The sequence below is a fragment of the Podarcis liolepis genome (assembly GCF_965112155.1).
Source record: "Podarcis liolepis genome assembly, chromosome: 11".
Taxonomy (NCBI): domain Eukaryota; kingdom Metazoa; phylum Chordata; class Lepidosauria; order Squamata; family Lacertidae; genus Podarcis; species Podarcis liolepis.
The window spans coordinates 2,934,806-2,955,094 of record NC_139565.1 but is presented as its reverse complement, the minus strand read 5'-3'; the positions used below and the strand labels follow the sequence as shown (position 1 = coordinate 2,955,094).

The window sequence follows — 20,289 nt, the reverse complement described above, 5'->3', positions numbered from 1 at the left end:
ACAGCTTTCAAAATAGCAACTGACCTTTTCTATTTCTGATTTCAGTAGATTCTCTTCCTGACACCATAGTCCCTTATTTTTAGACTACAGCAGACTTTTCCGCAGAAGAGTATCTTCAAAGGTTACTTATAGCTAAGATGTGAGTTTCACTGAAGGCTTAAATAAAATATCAGCAACATGGACATGTACAGAAAAGGAGCATTATCAGTTAGATCTTAAGATGCTGTTAAAAATGATAGTTATTTACTTTAGTAAGAAAGCATCAATTTATTATATACTGGATTTACACTTCATGCTACAGCCCATCTTTTATTTCTGTTTCTTAAATCTTATTGGCTTTGTGAAGTACCAGCTGCTCATACTTCTCAACTTCATCTCTATAACTCTTGGAAAGTGTGAAGGCTTTTTGCCAAAGATAGGTTGCCTCCTACAAGCCCAAGAAATAAACTGATTTGCTTTTCTCTGTGAGTGTTAAATGTCATTTGCCTAAAACCATGGAATTTGGAGCCCAGTTCAGAGTTGGGGAATGAGCATGGTCACAGAGATACAGGCTCAAACAACATTTCACACTGAGATCATTATTTTACCTCAGAGTAAAAAATCACCCAGGTTTTAAGATTGGTCAGAAGAAGGGTGAATGGACAGAGGCTACAAAACCCTTTTCCTCTGCTGGTTATTTTTCAGCTCATAATCATTCCAAACTGTACTGGGAGGTTAAAGATATGGTGAAAAAGTGGGGATCAAGATGAAGAAACATTGTGGGGGAGTGTTTATGAGTTGGAAAAGGGCCAGAGAGAAAAGGGTTAAGCAACTTCTGGCTTATTAGACTGCAGACTGATTATTGCCTTAAAAATTCTCTCCATCTGAAAATGACCAGAGGGGAAAGGATTAAGCTGCCTCTCACTGTGGGTAAAACCTCAGCGCCTAGGACTTGCCGATCATCAGGTCGGCGGTTCAAATCCCCGCAGCGGGGTGCGCTCCCGTTGCTCGGTCCCAGCGCCTGCCAACCTAGCAGTTCGAAAGCACCCCCGGGTGCAAGTAGATAAATAGGGACCGCTTACTAGCGGGAAGGTAAACAGCGTTTCCATGTGCTGCGCTGGCTCGCCAGATGCAGCTTGTCACGCTGGCCATGTGACCCGGAAGTGTCTGCGGACAGCACTAGCCCCCGGCCTCTTAAGTGAGATGGGCGCACAACCCTAGAGTCGGACACGACTGGCCCGTACCTCCCTCTTCCCTCTCTCTGACCCCACTAGCAGCCTGCCTAGACTGACCTTGGGTCCTGTGCTGCTCAGACTGTTCATAGGAACAGCGCCGCCTTCTCAGAGATGCCTTGTGCCAGAAGGAGGATGCCAAACAAATGAGGCCTAGAGATGGGACTTGTTATTTCAAAGGAAGTCTATGCCATTTCTTCCCTATGTTCCTTTAGCAAGCAAGCAGTGTATTTTGTTGCATAGTTTGTGGTATTTTTAAATGAGAGTTTAACATTTCTTTGTTTTATAGGAAGCTGTACACTAAATTTAGGAGCACAAGCTCAAAAGCAGTAAAGCGCTTTCCTGGATAAAGTAAATAAATACACTTGGAAATGAATACCTAAGATCCTTTTTTGACTTTGACCTTTTTGCTTAATTTCCTGATTCTTATTAATTATTTACTTAGGACAATTTAATTCAGTCTGTTTTAGGAGATGGCATTTTCTGTTTAAAATTTGAATGTGCAAAAATCTGAAACAAGAAGGGAATTGTAGTTAGAGCTCCTAATATCTTGCAGTGAAATCTATTAAGAAAGGGTAGGAAATGGGTGGGGGTGAGCACTGATTAGGTAAAAAGGTAAAGGACCCCTGGATGGTTAAGTCCACTCGAAGGTGACTATGGGGTGCGGCGCTCATCTCATTTTTCGGGCCAAATGAGCCGGCGTTTGTCCGCTGACAGTTTTCTGGGTCATGTAGCCAGCAGGACTAAACTGCTTCTGGCACAACGTGACACAGTGATGAGTGCCAGAGCGCACGGAAATGCATTTTACCTTCCTGCCGCAGTGGTGCCTATTTATCTACTCACACTGGCGTGCTTTCAAGGCTCCCCCTCTTTCCCCTGCAGTGCTGACCCTTCACAACCTTTCACTTTGATATCCTGCAATCTTGGTGGGATCATTTTTATAAATAGATGATCAGAATAAAAGTACCCAGGAAACAAAAAAGATGCTTAAAAATAAATGAAAGAAAAAGTTCAAACCTTTCCAAGGTTGAGATTTCTGAAAGTCTGAACATTTCACAATTTGTGGCTCTCCTCACAAAAAGCCAGTTTCCTTTGAAGCTTCACTACTAAGCAGAAAGAATGGAATCTGCTTAAAACTGCAGCACATCCTTGACTTATTTATCACATGTTGGTGTCAGTCAGTCAATTGACCAATAGGAATGTTGGTGGAAGGCTAAGAGCACCCCCTGCTGGTGTCTGGGGCAGAGCTTTTTAAAAGAGATCTCCCAAAGTTGTTGAGCTGCCCAGCAACCCCCGTGATGCCCTACACCCCCTGTGCCCCCCCCCCGTTTCCTACGCTACTAACAGTATTGGAGAGAGATCCTTAATGTGGCATAAAGGCCAGGCACGTCTCTGGCCCTCCTGTCTTTTTATTTAGGTCTTTTCTGCCTGGCCCAAGAATAAACTGCTCAGAGCCCAGCGTGCTCCGTGTGTCTCCGAAGCACCTTCGTTCTTTCATTTGTTCCTCTTTTCTCTTGAGAGAGCCCTGCTTTCTTAGCATCCACTTCTTATGCACAGGGAATAACAGAACTTTGAAGTATGTCTCCTAAAATACTGATAATCATCCTCAATTAAAATGAATAATGAATTTTAATTTGCTACTTACCCTTAGGATACAGCTGAGTAGCTAAGAGCTCATTTCAGCTTATACACTGACTTGAGTTCTCTTAGGGATCCATTTTGAATTAATGCTGTATTGGCTCCATGGCTTTACTCTGGTGCTTAAAAGTATTTATTTGTATCATTTTATCACACATTCTCCTTCTTAACTAGAACTAATATTACTGGCCCCAACGCTTCAGTACTGCTAGGTCATTCATGATAAATGGCATGCTTCTGAACCCCAGTCCAAAAGACTGGTATATATTTTTCTGGAGGAGCTAAGAGTGGGACTGCACCAGGAGAAAAGTCAGGGAACCAGAGGCAATTAGTTGCATTAGTTTTATAAATGGAATTTACAGCAACAGAGATTAAGCTACAGATGAGCTTTGCTACAGGATTCTCTGCTGATGTTTAAGAGACACCAACAACAGGATTTGATGAGCTCAAATTCAGGTTTCTAAACAGGGACATTCGGGATCTTCATTTTGGGTCATCCATTAACACTTATTCTCATGTGAACATATCAGTAGTTTTAAGGAAAACACTCACGGGCTATAAATACAAGAGGATAAACATTTCTTGTTGAGGGCAATCATTGCAGTTGTTTCCCTGGTGCTTTTGACTCACCCACCCCTTGCTTGCTGACGTTTATTGTTGTTAGCCGCCCAGAGCCCAGCTTCGGCTGGGGAGGGTGGGATATAAATAAAATTTATTATTATTATTATTATTATTATTATTATTATTATTATTATTATTATATCTCACATCAGGCCTGGTTTTGCCCAAAACAGGCTCTGAAGCCGGGCAGCCAGAGGATCCCCACCTGTGGACAAATGGAAGGAGCTAGCCCTAGGCTCATGGTGGTTTGCTTTTCATTTCTCATGACTTATTGATTTATTTAAAATATTCCTATACTGTACTGCCTTTCATTTAAAAAGAAACAAAGCAAAGCTTAAAGGTAGAATCACAACGATTTGTGAAAAGACATGAAAAGTACTGCAAGGTAAGCAGCAACTCTTGAGCCAGTGAAGTTCACAATAAGATGATTTTACTGGCAAGCAAAGTGTTCCTCTCCTGCTCTTTTCAAACATTATAGCAAAGCTACAGATGCATTTTGTAATGTTTTTCAGTGACAGGGATGCCTTTACCACGGCTGCAGTCAAGGCTAACTACAGGGCGAAGCTGGTTTTGAGGACCTAAAAACTGACTGTACCACCTTTTTGCTGCTCCTTGGGTAGTAAGGATGCTGTAATTTGATTCTGTCAATTGCAATTAAAACACATCTGATCTGCACCTCCTGGACTATTGGGCATATCAGAACGTTTTATCATCACTTGGATTTCATACTCCTCTGAATATTGTGATGCAAGAGTGAGGCTCCAAAATGCATATTTAAATATGGTGTTGTTGTTTTTAAATAGCATTTAAACATGTACTTAAACACAACTTTTATTTTTAAAAATGAAGATTAAGCTTGAAACATGACAGAAAAGATTTATGGATAGTGTTTTTTAATGTTTTTAATATCTGATGTTCTATTGTGCTTTTAATTCTGTTGGGAGCCCATGGGTAAAAAAATCACAGCTGAAAATTACGGCAATGGGAATCTCCCCATCCAAATTACTAGAGCAGGACATAGTTCCAGCTAAAAGAACAGTAACCTGTAAACTAGAGGAGATGGACTTGCAGCAGAAAATGGTCTTGGGCAATGGTACCTGCTCACCTCTAAACCTTGGTTTATCACCCCTCTTAAGGCTCCCAAACTATTTGAATTCCTTAACTTCTTCGGCTCATAGATATGCCTTTGTAAAGGCAAGATTCAACACCTTCCCATCGAACGTGCTGAGAAATAGATTCTCCAATGCACAGATATCGCTCTTATGCGATTGTAATTGTGGGGCACCGGAATCGTTGCATCACATAATTTTTGATTGTGCTTTTCACTCATTGGACAGGAGCAAGTTTCTTGCCCAATATCTAAAGGGAATTGCCGATGATACGAATGAAGCCAAACTGAGATATCTATTAAATGATGATGACCCCCTAAGATCACTCACGGTTGCCAGATTCTTGATCAGCGTCCTATCCCTAAAAAAGAGAAACAGACTCCTGTGCGGCTCAGAAAATCCCTTTAAACCATGATCTATGTTTTAGGATGTAACTAGGTGAATCACCATTGATGTCTTCTATTAATTTATGAGCAGAGGGTGATGTTTATGTTACAAATTTATTGCAATGTATGATGTTGGTCTTTTGTTTTTGTTCTGTTTTGGTTCTTGTCTGTTTTTTGTAAGTTTTGACGGTTTTAAATTTGGAGGTTCAAGTACATTATGTTGGTATGGGAAACTGTCATGTGACGGGCCAATGGCCGTAATAAAGATCAATCCAATCCAATTCTGTTGGGAGCTGCCCAGAGTGGCAGGGGAAACCCAGCCAGATGGGCGGAGTATGTACAAACAAACAAACAAACAAACAAACAAATAGATAGATAGCAGATGTGAAACTGACACAGATCAGAATGGTTGAACTTTGGCATAGAGGGAGTTGCTTAGCCCGAGTGGATAGCCGTGGAGGCTGGTCTCTTAAGAGGAGAGGGGCACATGCCCACCGCCCTCGGCCTGCCTTCACCCGGCTCTCCCTTGCCTGCCTTCTTACAGCCACGCCAGTAGGTGGCACTGCTTGTTAGTTGCCTCTTCCTTAGTCTAACTGTAGCTCTTGCAGAACTCCAGGGAGGAGGATGGAGTCTGTCTTGCTTGTCGTGGGCTCTTGCTCCACCTACTGTTGGTCTTCTTGCCTTTTTCCCAGCCAGCCCCATTGGGCACCAGCCACTCCTTACAAGAAGGAATTGCCTGTGTAGAGGCACCCAAAAGGGAACACACAGAAGCTTGCAGAGCCATCACAGACACATTTTGGGGCAGAAGCGGCTTTTCTTTCAGAATATGCTGAGAAGGCACAGAACAGTTATAGCCTGTCCTCCCTGTTAAACTAGTTTAGCTCTCTGCTTGTGTGCTGCTTTTTAAGCAGTCTTAATTTTTTGAAAAGCAGTAAGTTATGTTTGTAGGGGTTTTTTTATTTCATTTTAACGGATCTTTGTAAACTCCCAACTCTTAACAAGCATCAAAATCATTAAAGCTTTAAAACTTTTAAATCTTTAAACTATTAAATTTTCAAAATGCAGAACAAATGACCAGCACTGAAGCAAATTCTCTAAAAATGCTTGGCAAAACAAATACTGTATTTTTTGCTCTATAAGACTCACTTTTTCCCTCCTAAAAAGTAAGGGGAAATGTGTGTGCGTCTTATGGGGCGAATGCAGACTGCACACCTATCACAGAAGCCAGAACAGCAAGAGGGATTGCTGCTTTCACTGCACAGCGATCCCTCTTGCTGTTCTGGCTTCTGAGAATCAGAATATTTTTTTCCTTGTTTTTCTCCTCCAAAAACTAGGTGCGTCTTGTGGTGTGGTGCGTCTTATAGAGCAAAAAATACAGTAGGTTTTTGGTAGGCAATGGAATATAAGGATTGCATGTGCCTGTTTGATTTCAGTGGGAACTTCAGAGCTCAAGTTGCTTTTCAGAGTACAGTGGAACCTTGATTTATGTACGGCTCTACTTACATACAATTCCAGTTACAACCCTCAGTAGGTGCTTCGACTTATGAACTTTCCTCTAGATACGAACAGAGGCCTTGCTGGCAGCCCGGAGCTTGCCCTGGGGCCTCCGCGACCGGAGAGAGGCCTCTGGTTTGCAGGAGCTCCGTCCGCCGGCTGCGGAGCACTTGTTTTTGTGACTGTGTGGCACCCACTTCAGCTACTGGTTGATTGTGTGACTGCATAAATGGATAAAAGCCGCCCCCCCCATCCAAACAATGACTACTGTATCATCAGTGCCCGTAAGAAAAAACATAAATGTTAATTTTTTTTCATCTACAATACTGTCTTATTTATTTTATAGTACAGTACATTGATTATTGCCTTCATTTTATGGATCTATGGTCTCATTAGACAGTAAAATCCGTGTTAAATTGCTGTTTTGGGGGTGTTTTTCATTGTCTAGAATGGATCAATTCACTTTTCTATGGAAAAGTGCACCTCTCCTTATGTATGTTTCTAGTTAGGACCGGACCTCCGGAACGGATTATGGTTGTAAGTAGAGGTTCCACTGTATATTGAATAGCATAATATCTGTTGGGGGAAGAGGAGGTGATAGGAGGGAGCATTTTGGCTTTTTTGTTTTGCCTCTTTCTACTCTTGATCTGGACAGAAGTGCTTTTACAAAATAAAAATGGAGAAGTAGCTTCTGGATTTTTTATGGTCAAGCATCTGAAGAATGAAATCCACTTAACAGTAGCATGCACCTTAACCATTTAAAAAAATTACTCGGATCCTCATGAAAACTAAGGAAATTATTGCACTACCCAAGCAAAACATGTTGATTTCCAATCCAATGGGAAAGTTGTATTGTTTCCTTACTGCTTTCACCTTGTTCTGTTATTATTTGCACTCTCACACCCTACAGATTGAGAATAATATTTCATGCATTTGATGAAGTAGATTGGTGTCCACCAAAGCTTTAGCATAATAAATCTTTTATAGCACAATTCATGTATTTTCAGAAGTAAGTCCTATTGAATTCATTGCTGGTTACTCTCGGATAAATTGGGTTAGGATTGCATCCTTAAAGTTGCCACAGGTCTGTTTCATTTTTGCTGCAAAAGATGTAACACAGATCCCCTTCTGGAATTTATTTGCACCTCATTTAAGTGGCCAACATTGCCCTTCCTAGTATATGCAGCAGATGAAACAGATTCTAATCCCAAATATTATGTCCAACACCATTCTGAAACAGCAAGTGCTACTTTCGATAATTTTTGTTATGTTCTTGGAAACATTCTCCCTCTCACACTTGCAGGCTCCCCTAGCTTAATATTTCAGGAATATTCTAAAAAGAAAGTCATATCAAGCCTGTATCAAAAACATTTTTATTTGCACACTCCCTTTCTGTACCACCAAGTTCTTATTTACTGCCACAAATGTGGGAGAAAACAGCAGCAACAACAACCCACGCAACGCATCCCAAACGTTAGACAAGAGGAGCAGGACACTAAGACTTGGAAAAAGAAACCATAAGTATACTTGAGAATATATATGGGATGGGGCATGTCAGCATCAAAATGTTCCCCCGACAGGGGGATCTTGAAATGATTCCAATCTCTCTCTCACACACAAGTTGTGCTCTCAATGTGGACTCAGACCTTATCCTCTTGTCCCTTAGTAGTTATTTTTAAAGTGGTGACCACAGAAATTATAGGCTTGTTGCTTGCTTCCCACATTAAAAAATATATTATTGTATTTATACCCCACCTTTTCACCCAAGGAACTCACGGTGGTGTACATGGTTCCCTCCTTATTTACTCCCTGTGAAGTAGGCTAGGCTGAGAGGCAGTGACTGGCCCAAGGTCAGCCAGTGAGCGTCATGTGAGGATTTGAACCCTGGGCTCCCAGATCCTGGTCCAACACTCTAAACACTACACCACACTCCCTTGCCACATGCATGCTTGGCACGCTATCACCTGCCCACTTCTCTGTTACCTCTGCCTTCACCGGCTAAATGGCACAGGCTCAGCTTCTCACAGGCAACTGGCTGGCAGCCCTCATTCTTTCTTTCTCTGCTTCCGCTCTCTCTTGGATGGAAAAATGTGTTGCCATAAATGTCAATTGTAGCTTTTGTGTTACTTATTGCCTACAAATACTGAAAAATGAGAAAGGGCTTGCTTCTCATGAAGCCCATGGGAAGAACACACATTTTGTCTCTTGGCTTCCACCAGGGACAAAAGCTTGTTGTTTTGTAAATGAAAGCAAGGAATTCAGCCCAGGTAATGGTCTAAAGAGGCACTGGCTGGCTTGGATAGACTCCCGGTGAAACCTGGTGAACGGGGAAATATGGAGAGCCTGTGTCGGATGGTGCAGGCAGGACCTGGATGGGGCTCAAACCCTCCCAACATGAATGTGCACAGGTTTATACAGACACCTCTCCAAATTCTATCCTTTGCCCTCTTATGGGGTAAGCCCTGCTAAAGACTTCCATAATGACTGTGGAAGGATTGCCCATTCCCCTTGATTGTCCAGAACAATATAACCATAGAGGGAATGCTTGGCGCTTTCCATTTTCTGTTCAGTTACCCGTTTCTAGCTCATATTCTCTTTTCCTTTCTGCTATGAGTGGTGGGTTTTCTTCAGTTAGTTCTCTCTGGATAGCAAGTTCTCTTGCGGTCAGAGTTTCCTTAGAATCTCAAGCATGAATTTATGATTAGGGAAATTCTTTCATTTCTCTGGAAAAGGGATGCCTCGGGTGATTATCAGAAGAAGTCCCTCCTCAGCCTCCTCCTCCTCCTCCTCCTCTTGTTTGCAAATTCTTCTAGCAACAATTTTTATTTCAAGGATGCCTCAAACATTGTAAACAATTATTTTCTGCAACATAAGAATTTGGGATGGACAGATCTGTCAGTTTTGGTTTCTCTCTGTTTCTCATTTTTCTAATTTTAAATTCATATGTCCATATTTTTGCAGCATTTTGTGATTTTTTTAAAAGACCCTCAAGAAAAATAGAGTGCAATTTAGTGTGAATTTCCCCTAATAAGCACATTGTTGTAGGCAGTTTTGACTAATTTCCTCTAACATTATGCATTTCAATGCAGACTTTTCTGATAGATGCATTTCTGTACACATGATATGCTTGAAGAACCGCATTGCAAAATGCAGAAAAGTACAAATTTTGAAGGATACCTGGATTTCAGTTCACATATTGGTTTGAGAGGTGCAAATTAGGTAGTTTCTCAGTGGGCAATGATTGGCAGAGCCAACTTTTTCTAGTTTTCTCCCCATCTTCTTTCCTGCTGAGCTGCGCAAGGGAATAACTGAGGCCACATTCGCATCATACATTTAAAGCACCATTATATGACTGTAATAGTCATGGCTCCCCCAAAGGACCCTGCAAGTTGTAGTTTGTTTTGGGTGCCGAGAGTTATTAGGAGACCCCCTTTTCCCTCACAGAGCTACCATTCCCCAAGTGGTTCAACAATTAGTCCCTCTTCCCAGGCAAACCTGGGGGTTGTAGCTCTGTGAGGGAAAAGGGGGTCTTCTAACAACTTTCAGCACCCTTAGCAAACTACAGTTCCCAGAGTTCTTACGGGAGACGTAACTGCTTCAAGTGACACGATAGGGCTTCACGGTCCGGTTGTGGCCTCTGAGTAAGGAAGACGAAGGTGACAAGCTGTGCCCTCCCTGGACAGATTGTAAGCAGGCAGAGCTGACTAAAGTCAGGCTGCTGTGGTCACACCAACATGAAACAAAAATAGATGCAACTTTCAGTGGTGGAAAATAATGACTTGTAAAATATACACAGATTTTCTAGTTAACATAAGGTACAAGAAACCTGTGCGACATGTTTCCCATACTTTAGCAAAGCAAAGAAATATGTATTTCTCAGCAATAATGGGAGAGTCAAATGCAGATATTGGACATGTGTTTTGGAAAATTCTGTACCTGTGATTCACATAAAATATGCCCATTTTCTAACTACTTTCAAAAATGAGCAGGACAATATCACTTCTGAAATGGCCCTAATCAGAATGGTGCCCTCCATGATGAATTTTAGGAGCTGATGGGACAAGCAGCCCAACTTCTTCAGACCTGGGGCCCACTGCTATCACCAAGCTTCAATATGGGATTCACTTCTCTCTCTCTCTCTCTCTCTCTCTCTCTCTCTCTCTCTCTCTCTCTCTCCAACCCTCCCTTCTTCCCTTCTATAATCTTTCACTTCTATAACCATTTTTTATCCTTCTATAAACCAAGGTCCATTCATTTGATATCAGTAACTCCATATCAGCATATAATACATTTTAGAAAATATGCAAGTAAGTAAATATCAAACCGTCTTATGTAAAGCTCTAAGGGTCAAAAATCAAATAATGTAGTCTGCCAATTTTAAAATACCTTTGGCTCCAAGCCATTGCTAAAAGGTAAATGTACCCATGTCCCAGTGATCTCTTGTGCCAATCCTAGGAGATTCCTCAGAGTTGATAGAACAGCTGGGGAGTTCTGTGCGGCTGTTTTTTGTCTTTCTTTTTAAACACCTCTAAAAACAAGGTGAGTGTGCTTGGATATACACTCCTTTGTAATGATGATGATGATGATGATATTTGTATACAGTGGTACCTCGGGTTACAGACGCTTCAGGATACAGATTCCACTAACCCAGAAATAGAGCTTCAGGTTAAGAACTTTGCTTCAAGATGAGAGCAGGAGCCGCCATTAGCTAAAGTGGTGCTTCAGGTTAAAAACAGTTTCAGGTTAAGTATGGAACTCCGGAATGAATTAAGTACTTAACCCGAGGTACCACTGTACCACCCTTCATCCAAAGATCACAGGGTAGTTCACAACATAATAAAATACTGCTGAATATGTAGAGCTAAACATTTTGACATTTTTAATCTATTTGTGTGTGTGTGTTTTATTATAGTAGCAGTGATGCATCACACTGGAGCAGGACTAATTATCCTGGCTGCTTTGCAGAAACATTTTTATGAGAAAATTGCCCCCTCTCCTTCCCAATCTTTTGCCCTCAAAATGATGTGGCATAAACAAAACATGAAGTGGGGGGGGGGGGGGCCTCCAGCTCACTGCAGGCAGATGGTGTCTTCCACTCCCACTTGGAACACTCACTGCCGTTCTAAACAAAAAGGAGGATATTTGAAAGGCTTTGGCACTAGTGTAAATTGATTAAACCTCAATTAGGAACACTGCCAAGGGCCATCATTTGTCAATTTTATAGTGACCTTATTAGATGGCCCAGAACATATGATGAACTGGATTAATTTATAGCAGGGATGCACAGCGTAAATCACTCTACTGTTTACTAGGAACCTTTTTCTCACCCAAGAATAGCATGGCTATGTTAAGTACAAAAGTTTTTTCCTTTTTTTCTTTTTTCAATTTTATCACTGTGCTCTTTTTAATCCATTCTATACTGGTACCCTTTGCTTTTTCTCTCTTCACTCCAAAACACACATTTTTTAAAAAAATTCTGTTCACCTTCCTTCCTTCCTTTCCCCCCTCTACTTCATCCTGTGCTCTGTTGTATCACAGCCCAGCCCAGTCCACTCGCTTCTCGCTTTCTCTCTGCACCACCAGACATGTCTGTAACCCTCTCTGAGCTTCTCTCTCTTTCGCTTTCCCTTTACCTCCAGGTCTCTCTACAGCCTCATTTCCCCTTTTGTAGCTCATCACATTCTCCTTTCCTTCTACCACCCCAGAAAGCTGCAGCTCCACTTCTATTCTTCCTCTTTTTTCTTTCCTTCTCCCATGGATTTCTTTGCAGCCTCATTACTCTCAGCTATTCCTGAGATAGCACACGTGTCTCTATTTTTCTCTCTGCACCTCACTGCCAGTGGAGGCTTGTCTCTAGAGCAAATGGGGCACTGCCCTACCAATTGCTGCCTGCTCTCAGCCAGCCCCAATTGCCTTCTTACTTACTTACACCCAGCCTGGGGGGGGGGTGGTGCCTGACAGCTTCTTGCTCCTCTGTAGAACTTGTCACGGAGAGGACGGGGCAAATATAGAATTAGTTGGCTCTGCCTGTTGTTAGCTCTGCTCCGCCGCTTGTTGACATCTCTGCCTTCCTCCTTACCAGTCCAATGAGCACCAGCCACCTTTACTCTTTCTCCATCCCACAGTTTTTCAGCATGCTGACTTTGGTGGCAATAACATAAACAGCCTTCAACATCTGAACATAAATGACTTTCACCCTCCCAGCATAAACAACCTTCAATACACACCAGAGAAATAATGTTGGACATGACTAGGCTGTGCAGCACAGCCGGCCACAGCATGGTGATCTCCACTGTACACCCCCAAATTCAGAGTAGGAGCAACACAGGGGATGGGATGGAGTCTTTCCCCTATTTCCCCAGATTTAACCCCTTTTAACACAACCAACCAGAAGCAGTGAAGCCACAATGCTAACTTTTAAAATGCAAAACCCGCCTAAGCAACACTTCCCCAAACAATATATGAACTGAAACTCATCTAACCTTCAAAATTTGGAGTTTTCTGAATTTTGCGAAGCGGTTCCCTAACACGAAACTGTTTATAAAAATGAATATATGGGGGAAACTGTGCATAACAACGCTTATATTGATGAAATTAACATACAAAATGGCATTAGGGAAATTCATTGCAAACATTTGACTATCACACAAAGCTGCATACAAAAATGTGTACATTAAAGAGAAAGCTGCAATAAAATGCTGATGAATTTTCATGAGGACTTTTTAAAGAAATCACAAATCAACATGGAAATGTGGTGAAGTGAATGTAATACTGTGAAAAAAGCATAAACAGAGAAAGGGCTAGATTTAGGGTTTGATTTGTGCATCATGCCGACGGAGCAGTACAAGAGAGGCTGTTGAGTGAGAACAGTATTGTATACGCACTTTTTAAAGTGAGTGCCTTTTGTAGGACTTTTCAGACAAAACCCCCAAACCCTAACCATTTAAACTTAGGGGAGTTTAGAAGAGTGGGAAATATGTGCCGTTTTCAGGAGTGAACATTTAATAATGTTTAACAGTAATTTCTGAGATGGTAGAAATTAGTAGATGGTAGATACTGTGGGAGAACTTCATTTAACATTGCTTTATTTGACTTTAAATTTTGTTTTAGAAATGCAGAGGGAATCAAGTAATTTTTTGTATTGTAATTTACAAGGCTTCATTCCAAGGATTGTTGAGAGCACTTAAGACTGTAATCATATACATGCTTTACTTGGGAATAATTCCTTTGGTACTAAGTGAGAACCACTTCTGAATAAATGGTCTAAGCACAGTTTAGCATAGGCAGTAATATAGTTTACGGGGGGGTGGGGGGTGGCACCCTTTGAATTTGTCTAGGCATGGTGTCAAAATAATTATTGAATATGATTAGAACTTTTAAATAGATACCCTGTTATTTGATTGCATCTCAATTGCATCTGCCTCGGCTCTTGCTATAGTAGTAGTTAAATTACTCACTAGATGGCAATATTGATCCATATAAATATAGTTGAGATGCATACACAGGATCTTTAGAGGAAGAGTAGAGTAATTAAAAATGATTTTCTATGTGGGATCTTAAAAAGTAGTTGTGGGGAAGAAAGATAAAAGGAACAGTAGCACAAGGAGTCCCTAGATGAATCAGTTTGTGTGCAACGAAGAAATCTGGGTTGAAAGAAATTGCATAAAAGGGATGTATTCTGTAGCTAATTTATCAATGCCTAGTAAACACATTCAAACACGGGACGAGCTACTGCCTTGGGTAAATTCAGCAAAGTCCGAAGCAGTGACATTTGCATAGCACCCAACAAGCACCTCTAAACTGCAAGCATAAACTGGCTGAAACCCCCACAGGGCATCCAGCCCTGGGAACAGACTAGGGATCTCTAATATAGCCTTTTAGCAAAAATTCTCAAGCTTCCTTGCAGGAAAAAAGTTTCCATACCTTTTCAAATCAGCATAAGAAATTGGGGTGTTTCAATGAAAACAAAGACAAGGTATGTTTCAGTAGAGAAGTATATGCCACCCTGAGCCCTGTTTAATACATCTGGGGAACTTTTCCACTTAGATGAATGTGTGGTATCTTTGGAAAACAAATTGTGTTGTGTAAAACTCACACTAGGATTTCCAATTCCTGTTCTACAAGAGTCCCTGTGAGTTTTTAAAGACAACAGAGCAAGGAGTAACTTGGCATCTATGGGGTGCAGCTTTTTAGCAGCACACCTGCTAACCTTTTCTTTGTCAAGCCAAGGCACAGGATTCCCCATTGGCTCAGGACCTGGCAATACCAGAACAAGCTTGGATTGGCAGACTTGCTTTAAAGGCAGCAGAAGGAATCTGCATAGAGTGCTGAGCATTCAAGGCTTTTATGCAGCTTTAAAGCAAAAGGAAGCATTGTTCAGTTTTGCAAGGAGCTAAGCGCTATGATCCCAATCTGGAAAATGTGGTTAGAACCTTTTCAACCCTCAATCATGCTTTCTCGTGGGATGGCCTGGGACCTAACAGGGTGGCTATTGTACTCTCCACCCCCTCCCAATCACTGACTCATACTCTGTTTATCACTAATGCAACTAGATCAAACGGATTTTAATATCACATTTCCATTTTTAAAATGTTGCAATTATTACATGTTTTGGTTGGATTAGGACTAAGTCTGCCATTTCCAGGGGGGCTCCCTCCAACTGATACCATATTTTTATTTGTACATTTTTATTTATCTTCATGCCAGGCAATGTCTTGCTTAAATTTCTGCATACCAGGCTGCTGTTAATGGCACAAAAGCAAAGATAGAAAAATGGTGGCAACCTCTCCTCTTCATGGTCAATTTCTAGGAAGGGAGGTACTGAGGAGGTTGTTTAGAAGACGTGCCTGGTGACCTGGAAGTCTTACCAGATGCAAAGGAAAACAGGGATACATCTGAGTGAATAATTAATCTTTAGCTTTTGTACCTCCTCCTAGGGGTGTTAGAGAATATGGATGAAAGTGGAAAAGGAAGCAAACGTTGCTTCAGTTTGAATGTTTGTCCGTGGTCAGGAATGCAAATTAGTCAAGCGAATGAAATAGGCAATTATTTTTTACATTGTTTCAGTTTCCTGTTGAAATGAATGTGAGTTACATAAGTTACATAAATAGTTGTTACATTAAATAATGGACAGGGAGATTAATAACTTAGTATTTGGCAGAAAGTGAACTGCAGCATGACAGAAACAGCACTGATTGCAACAAACACAGGTCAACATGGAAATCACTGTCTTCTTAGTACCTTAAAGGTAAAGGGACCCCTGACCATTAGGGCCAGTCATGGCTGACTCTGGGGTTGCGGCGCTCATCTCGCTTTATTGGCCAAGGGAGCCGGGATACAGCTTCCAGGTCATGTGGCCAGCATACTAAGCCGCTTCTGGCAAACCAGAGCAGTGCATGGAAATGCTGTTTACCTATTTATCTACTTGCACTTTGATGTGCTTTCGAACTGCTAGGTTGGCAGGAGCAACGGGAGCTCACCCCGTCGTGGGGATTTGAAACGCCGACCTTCTGATTGGCAAGTCCTAGGCTCTGTGGTTTAACCCACAGCGCCATCCGCGTCCCTTCTTAGTACCTTACTGACCCTTATCTCTGTAGGAAAGAGCTCAGAAACTGGACTGCATTGCCAACTTCTAGGGAACAGGAAAGACACGAGATCCACAGAAGGACTGGCTAAACCAAACCTGAATTCATTTCCAGTGCTTTCTACCCCTGTTATCTCCCTCTAAAGGGAAGAAGCTGGTTCATGGGCTGCATCACCAACGCCACAGCCCATAAAACATGGTCTACCTCTTCCCTCAACGTATTATATTTTAAAGTTCAAACTAATTAAATCCCCTTTTCCATGGTTGCGCACTGCATGGTTTTGTCTGTGGCAATCCATACTGGTTGAACAGTCCTTCTTCCCTGGTGGACTTGCCTGACAGCACCTTTATACAAGTTCTATGGCCAGGTCAAGACTTCTCATTCCTTCAGTTTCTTAGCACTTTTGGGAGTAGAATATTTAGGTTCTTTTGGCTTTTTAATATATGTACACTTTTAATATATATATTTAATTATATGTACACTGCTTTCAGGGACGCGGGTGGCACTGTGGGTAAAACCTCAGTGCCTAGGACTTGCTGATCGTAAGGTCGGCGGTTCGAATCCCCGCGGCGGGGTGAGCTCCCGTCGTTCGGTCCCAGCTCTTGCCCACCTAGCAGTTCGAAAGCACCCCTAAGTGCAAGTAGATAAATAGGTACCGCTTTACAGCGGGAAGGTAAACGGCGTTTCCGTGTGCGGCACTGGTGCTGGCTCGCCAGAGCAGCTTCGTCACGCTGGCCACGTGACCCGGAAGTGTCTGTGGACGGCGCCGGCTCCCGGCCTCTTGAGCGAGATGAGCGCGCAACCCTAGAGTCGGTCACGACTGGCCCGTACAGGCAGGGGTACCTTTACCTTTACCTTTACACTGCTTTCAGCCTTTTAAGGAAAGGTAAGGTGCTGAAGAACTAAATATTTCAGCTGTTGCATTGGTGTCTTGGACATTTCAATGAACAGCAAGTTCAAGCAGCTCTTCTGTGGCCACTGGTTTGTATGCATTACCCTTAAATTAAAGGGACTTTAAAGGAGGATAAGTTTTAAAAATACAAGAGAAACTCTGCCATAGATATCAGTACAATATGCATCACCTGAAAGCAAGATAAACAACTGGTTGGTTTCTGTAATTAAAACACTTCTTATGGGTATGAACCAAACATTGCTCACCAGGAAAACATCACTTTTCTTGCTATGCAAGACACCTAACAACAAGGTTATCAATCATCACCATCAAAGTTGGATAAATGATACCCTAAGAAATGAAACCACATCTTCCAAAGAGTTTACAAAGACAGTATGAATCCATCTATTCGAGATCCGGAATGCAGTTTTACTGGTATAAATCCAGAGTGTTCAGTACAAGATCAAACAATGATGTTGTGCATTGTAATTAATTTAAGAGTGAGTTCTTCAGAGCTCTTTGTTGACAAGAATGTGTATAGTTGTCAAAAAGATCATTAAAGCCCTCCTGATAATGAGCTCGTTTGATACAAGCTCCCTATTTAGTAATTATCACTTGATTGATTCATCAGTGGCTCTGGTGTTTCAGCTTCATAAACAGATCATGAATTGCTCCATTTACGCAATGTAAACATTTTAGAATTCTGTTAACTGAATCCACAACAAACCCAGTCGTACATATGCCTCAGGACCAATCCATTCCCAAGGAAACTGCATGGTTAGAAATACAAGCACAGAGAGTCATTATGAGAAGTTAAAGGTAGACTTTTCTTACCTATTTCTGCCACGGTTATCCCAGGAGCTAATTGCCCATTGTTGCAAGAGCTATAGGTAAACAAGTTTGGTACTGAAGTGAGGTCATAGATAGGTTCCTGCTTGATCTGTTTGATTCCAGTCATGTCTAAGCCAGACTGGTCTGGGGAGGGCTGGGCAGAATCCACATTGTAATAGCCTTCGGACTTTGGCAGGTCAATGACGTGCCCGTTTGAATAAGTGCCACCAGTTTCATTGTTTAGGTTGCTCAAGCCATTGGTGATGCTGTTGCTGTAGACTCGGGCCAAGGCTTCAGCCTCGCCACTTTGCTGCTGCCGTTGCTCCTGCAGTCGCTGTTGATGCTTCTGCACCTCTGCGTACAAGCTGTCCCTCTGCTTTTTGGACATTCTTCCAAACTTTACAGCTGAAACAAATCAACCAAAACAAACCCAGGCATTATTGGTGGTGGTGCTGACCTTTAAAGCCCTAAACGGCCTCGGCCCAGTATACTTGAAGGAGCGTCTCCATCCCCACTGTTCTGCCCAGACACTGAAGTCCAGCTCCGAGGGCCTTCTGGCAGTTCCCTCACTGTGAGAAGTGAGATTACAGAGAACCTGGCAGAGGGCCTTCTCGGTAGTCACGCCAGCCCTGTGGAATGCCCCTCGCAGATGTCAAAGAGATAAGCAACGATATGACTTTCAGAAGACTCTAGTTTGGCTGATTACGTTACATAACTAGTATCCAGTATTAAGATCTCTGTGGAGCCTCCTTTGAAGAGCAATCAGAACCTACAATTGGGCCAGAATGCAGCACCCACCCTCCTAGCTGGGGGGTGGGGTGGGGGGAGTGAGGCTTTCACAGGCTGGTCCTTAAAGAGCTTCCCACTTTGCTTCAAAATCCTAAAGGCTCTGTGTTCAGAGTATCTGAAGATGCTCCTTTTACTAAATCATATGTGTTTTGAACTGCTACTGGAAATATTTCAAAATATTTATGTTTCTGTTTACACTGCAGCAGGTTATCTTCTGCTTTAAAAGACAGAATTGTGCTCTTTCATTTAAATATATTTTTGTTAGCTCTGGTGACGAAAGGTAGAATACAATTTTAAAAAACACACACATTTGTCTATCTCTATTTTCATTTCTGAAATGATGGAGGAGACTCGATATGATAAGATCTGCTTTGATCTCATGGGGGCAGTTGAACCATATGACACCGTCATCACAAAATGGCAACCCGTTGTTCTCTTACATGTGCACCTGCTGCTACATTTTTGACAGACAAAAGCCTTAGGGTGTAGCCTGTGATCCTTACCCCAGTCACTTACACCAAAGTAAGTCCCGCTGAAACCAATAGGACCTGTTTCCAAGTAAATGTGCCAAGCAGCCAACATCCTGCTGTGAATAATGAGCAGGCCTGCTATTTCTTTTTCATCTCTCCATGTTCACCAAAGAGCAAACCATGCTCTATAAAAATGTACAGCCTTCAGATTTGTATCCTGTGTGATTTATCAATTTTCCCCAAACCTTTAATCTGTGCACTAACAGGATTAGTACCTTCTGAAGATAACAAGCCCTAAAGCCCTATTATCACAACCTGTCAACGTGGCTGTTATCTTCACACACTTATTTTGAAGGGAAAAAGAGAGAGAATGTTACAGGTTACAGTTAAGGCCTAGGGGGAAATAACAGACTTGAAGGTAAACACTCTATAGGAATGGCATTTCTTCCAAAGAAGCAACATATTCATGGATTACTTTCCAGATATACATTTGCAACATATAATCTTAAAGTGCTAAATGTGTTCATTCCTCCTGAGATGAAAGAAGAAGAAATTGTGTTTCCATCGGAATAAGTCAATGTCATAATTCAAAGGCATGTCTCCATCATTTGCAAAAGGCAAAGAGACCATTGTACAGTGGCCAATGAAGTTAATCCAATTATTGCTAAGTGGTTTTTTCCCCTTTTTTTGCAAAAGGCAAAGCAAGAGTAAGGTTTTCATGACCCTTTTTTCTAGTTTGATGCACTCTTGACAGCTGTGCTCTGTAGAGTAGGGCACATGGGCACCCTACATAGTCTGGAACCCTCTGCATTGGCAGGACAGGTGAGGGCTGCACCTGAAGAGCGCTGCATTCTTTGCTGCAACTGAAAGTTCCCAACGCCTAAAATGAACTCTGAGTGGACAAAGAAACCTGGTGCTGGCTGGGCTTGAAGGTTGTAATAAACACAAGACAAGAATATTGAGATCAAAACAGGCCACAGTTTTATTGACTTCAGATGGCAGTAGGTTTTGGTGTAGGCATTAGGGCGTGTATCCTGAATCATTCAGGCCACTGCTGGTTGATTGCTTGGCAGGGTCGATCCTGAGTTAGGTGTTGCCCTGTGACATACATCAAATCAAGGTGACCCCTCCAAGTTCACCACCTCAGGCAGGTGCTATGGCCCATCGGCCCCCAGTCTGGACATCCAGACAAATGAACCACCCCTGGACCCCATTAATGGGGTACCCCATATTTTGGAGGAGTGTGGCTCTCTCCCTCTTGACT

At 42.2% G+C, this 20,289-nt stretch overlaps 1 protein-coding gene across 1 annotated transcript in view; it reads right to left on the bottom strand.

The window, feature by feature from the left end:
- The window catches only part of RORB (RAR related orphan receptor B), a 148,681-nt gene that overhangs the window by 16,713 nt on the left and 111,679 nt on the right, over positions 1 to 20,289 (bottom strand). The window contains exon 4 of the mRNA XM_083464958.1: positions 17,770 to 18,171. Coding sequence (XP_083321084.1) covers positions 17,770 to 18,171 — 402 coding nt within the window. The remainder of the gene's footprint in view (positions 1 to 17,769; positions 18,172 to 20,289) is intronic.